Source organism: Macrosteles quadrilineatus, unplaced genomic scaffold (genome assembly GCF_028750875.1).
Source record: "Macrosteles quadrilineatus isolate MER2022 unplaced genomic scaffold, UCM_ALF_1.0 Scaffold_8__2_contigs__length_117827958, whole genome shotgun sequence".
Classification (NCBI taxonomy): domain Eukaryota; kingdom Metazoa; phylum Arthropoda; class Insecta; order Hemiptera; family Cicadellidae; genus Macrosteles; species Macrosteles quadrilineatus.
In genome coordinates, this window is record NW_026542601.1 from 27,107,674 (window position 1) to 27,123,744 (window position 16,071).

General features: G+C 33.3%; 1 protein-coding gene across 7 annotated transcripts in view; it reads left to right on the forward strand.

Moving 5' to 3' along the window:
• The window catches only part of LOC129000963 (neural-cadherin), a 477,113-nt gene that overhangs the window by 234,283 nt on the left and 226,759 nt on the right, over positions 1-16,071 (forward strand). The window contains exon 1 of one of the 7 annotated variants that reach the window (XM_054428069.1): positions 14,061-14,193. The exons of the other annotated variants lie outside the window; for them this stretch is intronic. Within the exon in view, the coding sequence (XP_054284044.1) occupies positions 14,148-14,193 (46 nt within the window). The 5' untranslated portion in view covers positions 14,061-14,147. Of the gene's footprint in view, positions 1-14,060; positions 14,194-16,071 lie in introns of those variants that run through there. 7 annotated transcript variants of the gene reach the window in all.

Sequence of the window (16,071 nt, forward strand, 5' to 3'; positions counted from 1 at the left end):
GACACAGATGGCATTATTTTAAAACAGAATTAGAATAATGGATCGTCTGGCAACATTTCAGTTATATTTTGTAAAACACGTTACATCTAGTTCTCATTGTTCACATTTAAATCTCGTTGTATGATCGAATTTAAATTAATAATTGTAGCTGTTTACAAAATGTCCAAACTTTAGCAGTCCGAGCAATGCTGGGTGAACTTTCTTATGTTATTATTGCCAAGTACTATGGTTAATAACATGATTTTCATAGGTAGGTAAATTAACATGGAGTTAAAATTGGGTTTAGTTAGTGAAATAATTTTAAACCTGTGAATAACCTGGTATTTTAATGTATACATTTGTTTTCATTATATCTACTTTATTAATTTACAATACTAGAACAATTACTCTGCACCTTATTTTTTTATTTGAACCGATGAGAATCGAGGACTGAATTCCTTACTTCCCTGTGGTTGAACAGTGTCACAACTAGTTCGAAACTAAGTGATCCACGCCCGGGTCTATAAAGTGATTTCTCATCCATTGTCCGTGTTCGTGTAAGTGAAGAGACAGGCATTTGGTCTCCGTCTACCCTTGTCACTGCAGTGTACCGTGTATGGACCTTACTGCTAAACAGAACATGCAGATTGTGTACTATTTAAATAAATAAATAGTCGGGAGATATAGTACGATAGATATTCGTAGCATACATGTGATTTGAAAATTGCGTTGAATCAATAGAGCTGAGATTTTTCAATACATTGAAAAAGTTAAACACCAAGTTGTTGTGAAAATATTTTAAGATAAATGTTCAATGACTATATAGATAGTTATTTTAAACGGTGAAATAATGTATTTGTGAATGTCTAGTTTTTTTTTCTTGTGGTGTGCAACGAATGGGTATACAAAAATATGTTCCTTCGTTGTATACAATCTTATGTCAAAAATATATAAATCTTATGTAGAAAACCTTTATCTATACCCACCATTGCCCATTGAAACAAACTCATATGCATCACTTCCTTTAGTTTTTTTTCAATATTATGTGTGGCAGGAAAAGAAATCAAAATCAAGTTGAGGTGGAAAGAGAGTTATTGTGAAGAGAGAAAATAAACACGTGGTTGATTCCTTTTCATTACGACGGATACTAATCAGTATTTACTTCCAAAAGCTCCATCTACAAACTTTATACTTAGTTGCGGTGGTATTTTAAGGACATAGTCCTACAAGCTTACGTGTTGACGGTCTACGTGTTTTGCATTTTTGAACAATTTCAGCCCATTCGATTAAATTTAAGAAGAAAATTCACATCAATTACAGATTTATCCTAGTTTTTGTGTAGAATCGTTAGTGAAATAGAATCTACCGTATGCCCTAATACTAAATACATAATAACTATAACACAACTACAGTATAACATGATAACTATACATCTTGAGACATAAACGTAAATTAACCCAAAAACACTACCTAAAGAAATACAATTTTTAATATCTGAAGCAGGCTATATTTTTCTTACTGAATTCGATCAATTTTTTGTAATTCGAGTTATTGGTTTACTTGTACCTTGGGATTTTAAATAAGTTCTTCCATTTAAATCGATGATTAAATTAAAAAAAAAGCAAATAATTAAACAACACTGTATTTATCACGTTGAACTCTTGTGGAATGCCATTGGCGTAAACTAAAAAACAATACTATTTAAAATGAACACGACACAAGTAAATTAGTAAACATAGGGAAAAGTGAAACATTTCACGTAGTAACATGTTTTAATGCAAACTGTATTTTTTTCTAATTCCAAGGTTGCTGAAGTCGACGTAATTGTTGATGTAATGCTGTGTATTTTATGAACCTTTGTCAGAAAAAGTGAAAAGACCATCTGTGTTTTGGACGTTTTGTTCGGTTTCCCTTTGTATCTTTTTGTTCCCTTCACTGACCTCATGTTGTCACGGCCAATCACAATTAGATACATTTGTAAAAGTGGCCGTTTGGTATTATGACATAATGTCAGCCATAAATTCCAAAATTGTTATGAGTAAGAGTGTATTTGATGCTTTAATAAAGTTTATTAACAATATTATAATTGTTCTCCACTACGCTTCTCCAACAAACTCGTTTTTAATTGCTCGGATGTTCACAAAATACTTCTGGTATTTGCATACCATATACCGTACGTCGTTATTGTAATACTAATCACGTGCTGAAAAAACAACATTAAATTAATCCTCTCTTTATATGACGTCTCCATTCGATCTCACATTTTTAAAATAATTACCATAAACATAAAAACAAATTAAAATTTATGTCCTTATCATACATACTTTTAAGGCAACTAGTACTGATTCTTACTTTAAGTTTTGGAAAAATAAATGGCATTTATCAATCTCTTATGAGTTACATAGTAATTCTCGGAAACAAATATAATTAGCAAAGTTTAACGTCAGGCTATTTAGAACCCAGTCTTAAACATGACGATGGTCATAACTAAGTTCATGAATTATGTTTTAAACATAGTTTGGTACAAGGAAAATATCTCGTTTCGATGGAAAACAGCTATGAACAATTCAACTCGTGTTCATAAGAGATTTAAAGTTGTGCTTTCCTCGAGCAATTCAGTCTCATGAAGCCGAAAATGAGCCTCGAAGTTTGCCGAAATGGTGCCAACTTTGCCGAAACTTGCGATGGGCGCGCGTCTGTCGCCAGACGGATATGTTCCGTCAACACCGTATTGAAAACGGTAATTGTTACCAAACGCAGTAAAGTTTTAAAATGTCTATCATTTTGTTAATATACAGTAACAATTTTCTTGCACGCAATATTATAATCATTGTAACTGGGCAAAAGAAATGGACCAAATTTTAGTTTTGAAAGTGCTAGCATTAATTTAGATAAAAATATAAACAATTAACACCAGTCAATTTAAGTCTTTAATTTCTTAGTCTTGACTCATACACCAGAAATGTGGCTGGTCTAGTGCACGAGACTTCAATCCTTCCGAGGTTCGAATCCATCCAAAGACCAATTGTGTTCAACCAATTGTGTGACTTTTTTTATACTGTAGTTCCTTTATTTAAACAACAAAAATAATTGACCACAACAAGGATTACGTTCTATATTGTAGAAAATACCTGCATGAAATCCAATTTGTAATTCATATTACTTATTGACCAATGAAAGGTGCATGCACTGAGGGGCCCTGTGTGGTGTAGTGCAAGTGGCTTCATCTAATCGCTTTAGAGCGTTGAGTGGTGGAACCGCACGGACAATAGAATCTCGTACAGCACTCACTGCTTGATTGGCTACTTGTCCACTCATAAGACTATCCAATACAGGCTGGACAATGTGCAACATTAGTGTTTGATGTGTTCATCCCCTGCGAGGGAGATATAGAGTACAAAATTCAATAACACGCGTATTTTATATACAGGTGTGCATAAGATTGAAAACACTGTAAAAACTTGGACTCAGCACTTGGAATATAGTATTGGGCCTATTTTAATACAACGCTTGGTTTATAACAGCAAATCTCTTATCAGTGAAATATCATACCACATTTTATCGTACATAGGTCTAGATTTGACACCTAGTTACCTCTGTCAGTTACTTTACAGAGCCGATAAACGCATCAGTTTTATGCTAGGCCGAAAATGTAGTTTTCTTCGAAACCATTGCATTCCTAAATATACTCTTTTAATATATTGAAATGTAGTACAAACTTAACAAAATAGTTGTTAAAAACTGTTCATATACACTTTGGATACTCTAAACAGGTTAAGTGTAAGAGAGGGCCATGTGGCCCTAACTTTGCCTGATTAAATAAATCATTTTTCATTTAATTTTCATTTTTCATAAAAGACTTGGCTTTAGGCTTTATAAAGTAATAAAGTTAGATAGCCAATTTCTCTTTAGTGATGACCTGTTTTAGTTCTTTATTTGACCAACAAACATTTTTTATACCGACGATCAATTTATATTGAAAATGTCAACAATAAAGCTAAAATATTCTTTATATTTAATATCTTCTGACAAGCATTGTTTTAACGTTTAGCAACTGGGAACAATGAAATCGCCCACGGCAGCGCGTCGTCGAAAACTGTTATAACGTCCATGGCTTTTCTTTAAGGCTCTTAGTTCAATTTTTAGCGTATAATGTTTTGCTCTAAAATACTTTACGTATTTGAAAAATCTTAAATCTAGTCAACCCATTTCACATAGAACCACTACACATTAAGAGTATTATATGCTCAATGGTTATCATCCGAATGAATTTTTTTTTACTGAATATGGTTTGTTATCCCCATATGTTACAATTGCTTTGCTACATTTTTGTTAATGTGGCATTCCATGAAACGAATCTTTCAAAACACTACCATTTCATGTAAAGTTTTTAAAATAAATTTTTACCAGTCAGAGCCTGTCATTAATTTTGGTTTTTTACTTAAATCTAAGATGTTTAAGACACTTTAGGGAAAATCGTTGGAGCCGTTTTTGAAATCATTCATCATCAAAGTGACTCTTCGTATAGTACAGGGGTTTTAGTTCGAAGTTGAACAATCACACGTTCATTAACATTTGGAAAAGGCTAATATTTCTAAGAAACACTTTAACGAGTTTTTCAACATGAAACCCACCTCTTGAAATGAGGAGCGACAAAGGTATTTAGGTGTTGGACAAATATGTATCCATTGCCCGCGTGCAGGTATTTAATACCTGGTTATTAGCTTGCTATCTGGGAGTATTTGCACGCTGTCGACGGGTGGTGGGCAGTAGGGGTGATTGGGGGTTCTAGGGTAAGTGTGGGGGGAGGCTGTACGTTACCCTCGCATATCGCGTCGGGACCCGCCGCTGTGCGTGCGTCTGTGTATGTGTGTGAGTGTGTTAGTGACCGGTACAACTAATTTGCTACTGACGGATTTACTCATGAACCATCGAATTGGTGGATACATTGTTGTGATCATGTAATAATTTAAATGTGTAGTAGGTTTGTACTTATTTTGGATTCATGTGACGTTTCTAATAGAGAAATTTTGAAGAAAATACGTCTACATAATTGCCTGCGTTGTGAATAAAATGGCGTGACATATTTAGAATTTTACCACTTAATGGATATTTATTTTTGATGTTTTAACCACTTTTAACAACGCTGTTTTTAATTTAACTGAACTCTACAAATCTGATAGTATTAATTTGATGCAATCGATTCAAATTCCATCGTAACCTTTTTATATGAAACACCTTTTTTTACATTTTGTATACACTCATTCAGGATTATTTTTGGTACAATTTCTTCCTTTTTTTGTAAAACGTATTAAAATTATAACTGATTGCATTCTTGTAATCTGCTTTTATATCTAGTATTTAGAATTTTTTAGCACTTGATTGACTTCTAAACGTTTCAGCAATACAACCTCCATAGCATTTAGGACTATGACCAAACCGAACTGAGGTCAAGAGTTCCAAAGCATTTTGCATTGGTTATTTAATGTACTGTTAACTGCCAAGATGTGTTATGCAAACAAATATACCATATTTGTAATATTTGTCAACTGCTGTTTGTGGAAGAAGTTTCCTGCATTTAATTTTTTTACAGTACAGTTTATAATTTATTTTCCAACCCAAAATAATTTAACTTCGGTTTCCTTTATTCTGTGGCTTAGGATTTTTTTGGGTCGGCCTTTCCCAAGGGGTATGGAATACCACCCAGCCAGCCGGGGGTCCGGGGTAAATGTTGAAAAATACGTGTTCAACATTGCTGAGTTGGCTATCCAAAAGGGCTAAATATTTATTTTTGATTAATATTAAAGTATTATTAGCCTTGGGGGGTCCATAATATTTAATGATTTTGGTGCTGGAATTTTGTCCACCCCCTTTCATGACGCTCCTGCATTTATTTACTGAATATCATAAATAGCTAAATTGTTTGCTGTTCATTTTTTTTAATCAGTGGTATATGTGTAACCATATTTAATTATTAAACGGTAATACAAAATACTTTCATTTTATCTTAACATAGCTTGCAGTTCAAATTTACTTTATTGCATTTAGATAAATGTATTCCCTGTCTTTTACTCCACCACTCATTAAATTAAACCAAGGAAAATATCAAGTTTTTAATCGAAATTGGAATATTTAATGGTGTACATGGGCGTTGTTTAGTACGGCGTATAAAGTGTTAGAGATAAGGGTTAAGTCGAAAAACTGATGATGACATTATAGAATTTGCAAAGTTGCGAGTAAAGTTTCGTGTAAATGTGCAGATTTCTTTAACGTTTCATACCTTCTGTGTTTAGTTCAAAACAACTAAGTTCCTTTACGTTAAGTTTATAAAGAAATGCATGTACCTTACATCTTCGTATCAGCATTATTGGAGCCGATCTATTTAAAGAAGCTTATCCTCTTATCCTCTCCATATTGTGAAGTGGATTCAAAGCCATTGTTCGATCAGAAATTCTATTTTTCAAATTTACTTTCCTGCTTCTTAAAAATGCAATCGTAGTTTGCCGCTTTAGCAATACTCCATGATTACTAACATAAGTAGTGGTTTACTTCATTAATAGTATTTTGATCGAGTTGCCAAATTTTAATCTATTTTTTAATCAGCCATTAGGTCTTTGAAATAATAAGCATTATTTCAAACTATTACACTGATACCAACCTGTTACTTATACTGTATACTGAGCAAAAACACAAGCAACTGTAGTTACATTGTCATAACGTAGCTGTGATATGGCTAAAGTGATAAATCCAATTTTAGTTTTCAAAATTTTGACAAATATGAACAATTTACATGAGCCGTTAAAAAAACTATAAAAAAACTGTCTTTACCTTTCTTACACCTAATATTTTATTATTGAAGAAATAAAGCGGTGCAAAATAGCAAAGAATGTAAAATTTAAATTATTCAATCATAAGTTATAAATAGCAATACAATAGTGATTGAAAGGCCTTCATATTACATAACAATACAATTTTTAATGTTTATTAACAAAGCAATAATAAGTTGATAGATTTTCAACAAATTTTCTTTGCAATCACTAATCGCAATTTTATATTAACAATATTCGCTTAAAGATACAACTGACGATCACTGGCAAAGAGCTCATCTATTGTAATCAAAAAATTGCACTCAAAGGTTTACTTTGTAAAATGAAACATAAGAGTTTGCTCTCACATTTTACCGTTGCCTTGTTACCTCAACTGTTACCTTGTAATTCAAATGTTCCGCTCAACTCAATTGTTAAATCATTTACCACAATGCTACCCGCCGTGCTTTCAAAATAGAAATGGCTCTTACCTCTTTTGTCTGTAGTCCTTTTGTTGTTGTTTCAAGTGGTGGAAGTATATTTTTTATCGGAACGCCATTGAATTCTCCACCACCCATGGAGTACAATTGTGCTGATTCAATGATGGAAAGTTTCGAAAACAATACAAAAACCTGTTAGTTACTGTATGACAATTGAAAATTTGGACGCAAAGTGAATTGTTTAAATATTTTTCATTGTTTTAATAAAATTAGTACTCACAATGTTTTAAATACAGCATTTTAAAAGGGCAAAGTTTCAATCATTTTAAGCAGCCTTGATATTTTTTTATTTAATTCGCAGTGCAATTTTGTAGTATTGAATTAGTATTCAGTTGGAGTGCTTTTCATTTCGTAAAATAAGTTAATCCACTCCCAATAACAACGTTTTTAAATTTTTATTTTCGTTGGTGCAGCATGCAGATTAACTATTTTAGACGATTTAAACAAAAACTGCTCTATTATACTATAAAGCACTGTTATCGTTCAAAACATAATGTATTTTTGAAACATTATTATATTCTTGATTATTTTATATTATTATTATTGTTAGCAAACGTTTCTTGCATGCCAAAAATTAACCAGTAATTAACCATTAATTAACCAACCAATAATTAACCACAACACGTTTCGCAAGGAGTCGTACCAACGCCTTATTTAGTTTTAGGTAACTGAACACAACTTAATTTGGTTTTCTGTTTCACCAAACGAACTGCATTATGAATAAAGTAGTTAGTGAGCTTTATTCAAATTGCTGTAGGGTGGTTTTCGTGAGTGGGTTGTATGGCATAGTGGGTGGTAAAGTTTCTTGTTACTTTATTAAAACTAATTGTGTTTTTTTACTAATTGTGTCACTGAAAACAACCCTGATTTAAACATACTTTTAAAACTAAAAGGTATGAATACTTAACTAATGATTGTTTAAGCTGTAAAAGCTAGTTAGTTGTATTTTTACCAAGTAAAGTAGATTTTGCAATGTGTTTTTATTCATACAAAGTGTGTACACTTATAAAAAATTTCTTTAATCATTTACAGACTTATACATTCAGTTGTGTTGTTGTTTCATAATTAACAAAATTAGTTGGTGACTGTTTTCATCAACCAACAAACACTATTAGAAAATGTAAAAAATAATATGTAAAGCTTAAAAGCTCAAGGTCAAAAATGAATCAATGTACAGATTAAGTGACTTGAAGTTTATTAAGTGGAATACCACCAAAATTAATCACATCAGCACATCAGTACAGTGTGTACAGTAAGTATATGTCAGTGCAAACTAATAGCAACCGAAATTAATGGTTAGGAGAACTCTATCAATGTTACTGTTGCAATTTATTTTCGTGATTGTTTTTCAGTCAATTAGTATTAAACAGCGATTTTCTCTTGTGTAAAAGCTCGTTAGCATGTTTGATATTTTTCTAGTACAGGAATTCTAAGTAAATTGAATCAAGAAATCCAATCGTATAAAGAATATCTTTGTAGTTCCAAACGAGGTAAATATTCTTGTCCTAAAAATTCTAACACGTATCTGTGTGAAATAAAAAAAAAATTGAAATTGGTATTTTGTTTTGGTTTACTCACTTTTTTAATTGTGAAAAACTTTTGGGGGCCTGATTTTCTTTATTGTAAAATTATATTGCGATCGTCATTTATTTTATGTTTTTGAAATACGATCTTGAGTTGACATGTTGACTTAACCTGAATTTCTTTTTGAGAAAAAAAATTAGGTTAAAATTAAAAATTATAAAATCACGTAGCCTTGATTGTTACGAATTACACCCTTCTCAAAACTAAAAAAAAAAACTAATCTGAAAACTTCTTATCATTGCTATCATTATATACCAATGATAAGCCCTATTAAAGCCCAAGAATTTAGAGCACAGTTGATGGTTCATAAGACATAGAGTATGATACAACCGCTTGATCTAGATATACCGTAGGTCTAGGAGACTTGGTTGGGTATTAGTGGCCGAACAAGTGGGTTAACTGGTACTGCGATATACGGCGTGCATATTGGCTAATAACCGTAAGCTCTGTATGCGATATCAACCACGAATGCCAATCAAACAACATGGTGGATATTGAACATGATGACAACACTATAGGATGAACTACAATGCAATGTACACAATGTATTTCACCCTTATTATCTAGTGATGTTGAAAACTATAAACTTCAAGTTATAAGACAAATTAAGTAAAATGTGTTTATTTGTTTTTGTGAAAAGGTCAGTATTTGCGATTGAATTTTAATTTCTACAATGATAGTATTACTTATTTTTGTGAGTATTAAATCATTTTGGAGTACCTTTTTCAAATATACCAATTTCAATGGGATATCAGTTACGAAAACGTCGATTTTGGATAGGGAATGAGTTGGACTTAGAGAATAAAAACCGTGAACATTTTTAATGCAGTTGAAAAACTCAGAAATTTCCTGCAAACCAAGAAATCCATAAAACTGCTCGCTAAAAAATACACCATGAAGCTCAAGTAAATAATATGATTATCAACTTTGTAATTTTTTAAAGAGATGCAATTTAAATAGGGATTGTTTATAATTAAATAATTACATTATAAGGTTTTCCTTGAATTTAATTCAAAACAAACATGTACATCTTAAACTCTGTACAGACTTAGTTAATGTAATAACTAATTGCAGCTCTGGTGGTAGCTGGAGGTTATAAGTTCTCCTTTGTACAAGATAGGATTATTATCCAACGTTTTGTAAGTGCATTATTAATTTAATTTTTAATAAATTTCGATTTTTAATAAGTAATTATGAAACAGTGTCTAAATTGCAAAAGAAAACAGAGATTTTGGACTAAGATGCTATTATTTATTGTGTATTTATATCTCTTTAAACTCTACTTACCCGACGTTATGCATACTGGTTGTATGAGCTATTTACACATTTATGTTACACTGTACATGTGAGAGGTTAATGTATACCTAGGCCTACATCATTTGCTTTTTACACTTTTGCAAAGACACGAGATATTGGTGCATACCGAGGTCGTGTGTTATATTCACCGTTCACTCTATTATAAATGCGAGAAGTTAATGCATACCTGTGTTGTGTGCTTTTTACACCTTTGCAAAGATACGAGATATTGGTGCATACCGAGGTCGTGTGTTATATTCAACCTTTCACTTAAAGGTATGTTATTTCACCTTTCACTTAAAGTTTACATACGAGAAGTTAATGCATACCTGTGTCGTGCGCTTTTTACACCTTTGCAAAGACACGAGATATTGGTGGATACCGAGGTCGTGTGTTATATTCACCTTTCACTTAAAGTTTACATACGAGATGTTAATGCATACCTGTGTCGTGCGCTTTTTAAACCTTTGCAAAGACACGAGATATTGGTGGATACCGAGGTCGTGTGTTATATTCACCTTTCACTTAAAGTTTACATACGAGATGTTAATGCATACCTGTGTCGTGCGCTTTTTAAACCTTTGCAAAGACACGAGATATTGGTGGATACCGAGGTCGTGTGTTATATTCACCTTTCACTTAAAGTTTACATACGAGATGTTAATGCATACCTGTGTCGTGCGCTTTTTGCACCTTTGCAAAGACACGAGATATTGGTGCATACCGAGGTCGTGTGTTATATTCATCTTTCACTTGAAGTTTACATACGAGATGTTAATGCATACCGGAGCCGTGTGTTACTGTATTTACACCATTCGTTTCTTGTGACAACAAAAGCACAACATTTGTCAAGTGTCGCGTCAACTTGTATCCCTCCGCCTGCTGTCAAACGTCTCTAAGATGTCTCGTTGTATCGATCCTGTAAAAATAACAGAGTTTTCCACCTTGCTGGATCACATTATTTCTGGGACGAAAAAGTTGCTTCACAAGTTTTGTTAGTTTCAATTTTTTTGAAACTGATATTGATAATAATCAATGTGACTGTGAATTGCAAGATATAATCTTCGAGATGTGTTACAGGCTTACAAGTAAATGATAATTATTGCTCATTTTCACACTAATGGTTTTATATACATGTTAGCAGATACATTTGGGTAGTAAGTAATTGTAACAATTTATTACGACATTAAAACTTACATAAGCACATTAAAAAAAAAATCTTGTATCCAACACTCGAAAATGTACCGTGGTAATAGTTTAATTTAATATTTACATTGAGTTTCATTATGCAGGCATAAAATATTGTTACCTAAGACATTTAAGCACTGGTTAAACCATCTAATGGATTAGATAATTTAACTCAGTTCATACGGTCCAGCTTAATCTAGAAGATCACAAATGTTCCTGTATTTCTAAACTTGCTTCCCTTGCACTTTGTCGTTTGCACTTTTATCCTTGTTCCAATTCTGTGAAAGGTAATGTGTGCTCTAGAGTTGTCTCTGTGAATCAGACAGTGCAGTTGATGCTGAAGATAAGGTTTACATCCTGACAAGTCTTTTAGACATTGAAGGAACTTCCTGCATTAAATAGATGAAAAGCTGATTTTCAAAAGATAATCGTGTAAAGATAATTTAATATCGAAATTTGACAAGTCAGTATTTTAAGCCATTATAATATCGACTGCACGGACAAACTATATTGAAAGAAAAAATTTTTTTTGGATTTTTTGGATTATTTTATCTTATCTTAAATAATGTTAATTATTTTACCTATTTTATCATTTATTTAGGCCCTACTTATTTTGCTAATAAGTAAGATCTTAGTTTCTTTCTTTCGTTTAGGTTACGTAAAGATTGGCTGTAATGGATGATCATGTTATATGGTTTTATCATATTTACTTTAAGACAATTTTTTATTGACAAATTTTAATAAAATTCTTATATTCACTTATCGTATACAGCATTTCACAAGATATTATAGCTGCAGATATATCTATAAATATTTATCCGTGTTTGGTTTCTGGCCAGGTCCAAATTCACCAACATTTTTGGGGTCGTTTCTAATGTCCAAATTCACCAACTTTCTACCTTTAGCAGGTACGATATTTCTCCCGGCGGGCGGGGAAGGAATTCCCTCCGAATAGTTTGCCATCGCCTGCTCCGTCTCGTCTCGGCGAGAGTGTACTGTAACCTAACCTAACCAAACCTAACCTAACCTAACCTAACCAAACCTAACCTAACCTAACCTAACTGAAACAATCACAGCTTTAACAGTACTATTAGGGCTAAGAAGTACACTCTCACAGAGACGAGACGGAGCAGGCGAGGGCAAACTATTCGGAATTCCTTCCCCGCGCGCCGGGAGAAATATCGTACCTGCTCCAGGTAGAAAGTTGGTGAATTTGGACATTAGAAACGACCCCAAAAATGTTGGTGAATTTGGACGTAGCCTTGGTGGCCATAAACGCCGTGACTAAAAAATAGAAAGCGTAAGGTTTTTTGAACTATCCACACAGTAAAAGAGTTAAGTTTCAGTATTTAAGGAATCGAATATCTAACGTATAACACAGACTCTTGCGTGCATTTTAATATACAAATTCAGAATTGGCAATCATTCAAAAATGTGTCTACCCTGATAAATCTATGTTCTAATACAGACGTCCAACTATCCTACCTCAAGTTATGACGACTTTATCCACCTAAGTAACCACAGCAGGTGACAGCTATTGCACAGCGTCTACTTGTAATTTCCCAGGCGCCCAACGGTCCATCTTTTATATTGACTTGCCAACTTTTTCAATCATTGCTGCGTCCATTTTACCCGATTTATAGTCGTTAAAAGTTTGTTTTACGTCATTTATATCAATCAGAGCTATTAATTGTAGAGTTGTTTTAGGTAGTTGTAGAAGTTTCAAAATGATTTTGCTGTAAAAAATGATTATTATATTTTGAGCGTTGCAAAATTGAAATATAGGTTTACTGACGATTCCGTGAAATTATGATGAAATGTTATAACAAAATAATCAAACGCTTTACCTGTTACAATTTAAGTTCGCTGTCATGGAGTTAAACATAATAGACGTTGAAATGTTAAGTGTGCGAAATATACTCACGTGATTAGTACAAAATTGTATATCGTAAATCGCATAGGGATCTAAATAAGTCGGATTTAGATTAAGTGAAGTGAGGTGGCTAATAAATCGTACATCTTTACCCCCCGAGTAGCATGCGTTTATTACAATTTACTTCCTCTTACTGTGACAAACCTACATAAGTTAACTCAAGGTATACAGCTAACTCGGTGTTTAGTGCTAACTTACTCGGGTATTAAAAAAAATAATTATCGCATATTTAGATAAAACCGTATGAGTACACTTTCATACATGTACCTTTTATATGATTAACTTTTTTTATTAAAGTTTTTTCTTGGTTTTAGCTTTAGTAAGGCCAAATGTTTGTATGGTAAAAAGTGGACATGCAATCATTCATTTGTTTACAATTTTACTTGTTTAACTTGAAGACTTCATTAACTTGAAGAAGTCAGTAGTTATTATGATACTTATCATTGCAGTGTTTTGTATTTGTGTACTTTTGCAGTTTCACGTCGTACTTAGATTTGAGTTAAGATGATAATACACATAGACATATGAATATAGATATATAAAGCTGATGGTTTATATACCTAAGAAATTACTATGACTGATATTTCGAAGTGAAAGAATACCGTCGGTAACATTGAAGTTCTTAGTCGATCAATAAACTGTTTGTTATTTAAATATCTACCGTCAAAACATAAACCAGTGAGACCTAATTAAGCAGTGTGGTGAATGTGCAATGTGCCGCGGTAGTGCCAGTGTAGTTCCAGTGACGACAGTGCACCTATTGGCTAATAAGATAGGGACAAGTGTAACTGCCAGCACCAGTGACGTCACGGCGGTATTGGTCACGTGACTCACCTTACCCGCCATGTCATCAACAGCTCAATGGCCGTGATCCACGAGCTTCACTGTCTGCTACGTCTAATAATCGGTGAGTCCACAAGGTCTAATTTGTCAAGAGGTCTAGTAAGGATTTGCTCATTTGCCGTCAATAGCCCGATAATTAGGCCTAAATGAAAATAATTCTTTATTGAGACGAACTTAGGACCTCATGGTCCTTTCTTACAGATAACCTCTAAAAAACTAATAATACCAAAAATACAATAAAGTTTGTAACATAACTAGTCATAAGTTAGCATAAATTTATTCATCTTCCCTAACATACAGTGACACACATACACCCTCTGCTGCATCTACGCCTAACGCACGCCATCCCGCCAAGCCATGCGGCCGGTCAAGGTAATATTCTTTCAGCGCCACCATCAGTAGGGATCGGTTTTTTATGGATTTGATGTGAAAAGGTATGGAGTTCCATTGGAGGCATGCTGTTACTAAAAATGATTTATTATAAACAGTTGTTCTGTGGTGAGGAATGTGAAGAATGGTGAGCCAGAGCAAGTATCCCTTGCGCCTCTTCCAATTAAAAATTTAAAATTCTTTGCAAGATAATATGGAATTCCAAGATTAATGACTGAATGAGTAATGGAAAGTATTCGTATTTTTCTGATGAAATCTAATTTCAAAATTGATTCATTATAATGTAATAGGGTGTGACGTGGTCATCACGCCTAAGATTGAACAAGAATCGAACACAATAATTTTGTACATGATAATTTTGTTGCCAAAGCCACAGTCATATCATTATCCACAGTGTTGCAGTTGTTGAAGTTTGAAAACGCGAGTGATTTGACCAGTAAGAGTTTAATACGTTTTTTTGTGATTTTCTGTAACCTAATGTTTCAAATACGTTGGTAGGGACCTTAATTAGGGGTTAAAGTCATTAAATGCTGTTACGTGAACTCTACATCCTCTTCCAGGATCTCTCTCTGGCTTCCACGGTCACTTAGTGGAATCTTGGTCTTGGGGTGACGACTGTGTCAAAATCGACAAATTGACTCACTAACGTTTCGGCCTCAATGAAGAATGTAGATTGCCATTCTCAGGGTGACTTGTCTCCACACATATAACAATACAAGTCAGTGAGTGAGTGATTCGTGTTTGACACGGCCAACACCATAAGACCATTATTACATCCTCGTTCGAATTTTGATTTTGTTGATGGTAAATTTATGTTATTTGATTGTTGATATTAGGTGGTGATTACAAAAAAAGTAGTATTCACGAAGTTTTGAGCTCTGGAATCTGATAGTCGTCAGGGAAGGATACACAAACACAAATTCAGTACACAAATCCAGCCTAAGGTGGAAAATCACAAAATGACAAACCACCCAAAGTTGTTCAAGACAATTGATAAAAAATAATCGTGAAAAAAGCTAGGAGTTATAATCCTTCAATCAGTAAAATTCGCGTGATTTGCGTTCTAATCTTGGCATTTTTACGTGTTACTAGAGAATGGAATCAGATTCTAGATCTCAAAACATTTGCAATACGTAAAACCTGACTGCAATAATTCTGCAAATTCTACAATAATCTTTCAAATAAGTTAACCTCCTCGGTAAACACTAAGGAAACTACACTGCCTGATTACGTTACCTAGGATGTATTGCAACAGAGAAGTAATTTAATTACCAATGCTATCCAAGTGTAATGTTCAAAGTTGTAATCGAGTCTGCCAGGTATGATTACATATTGCCACAAAACGAGGCATTGCTCGTTATACAGCTGTTCCTTGGTGCTTAACTCTCTTTTGATCGAACAACTTTTAAGTACTTATTGTGAACCACGAAAAACAGTTAAAAATTTTTCACAATCATAGTTGTATAACATACAAAAAAATTACCACAAATTAAGACGTAAATCCCTAAAAGATTTGGACAAAAGATAATTGTCTTACTTTTAAAATGTCAAT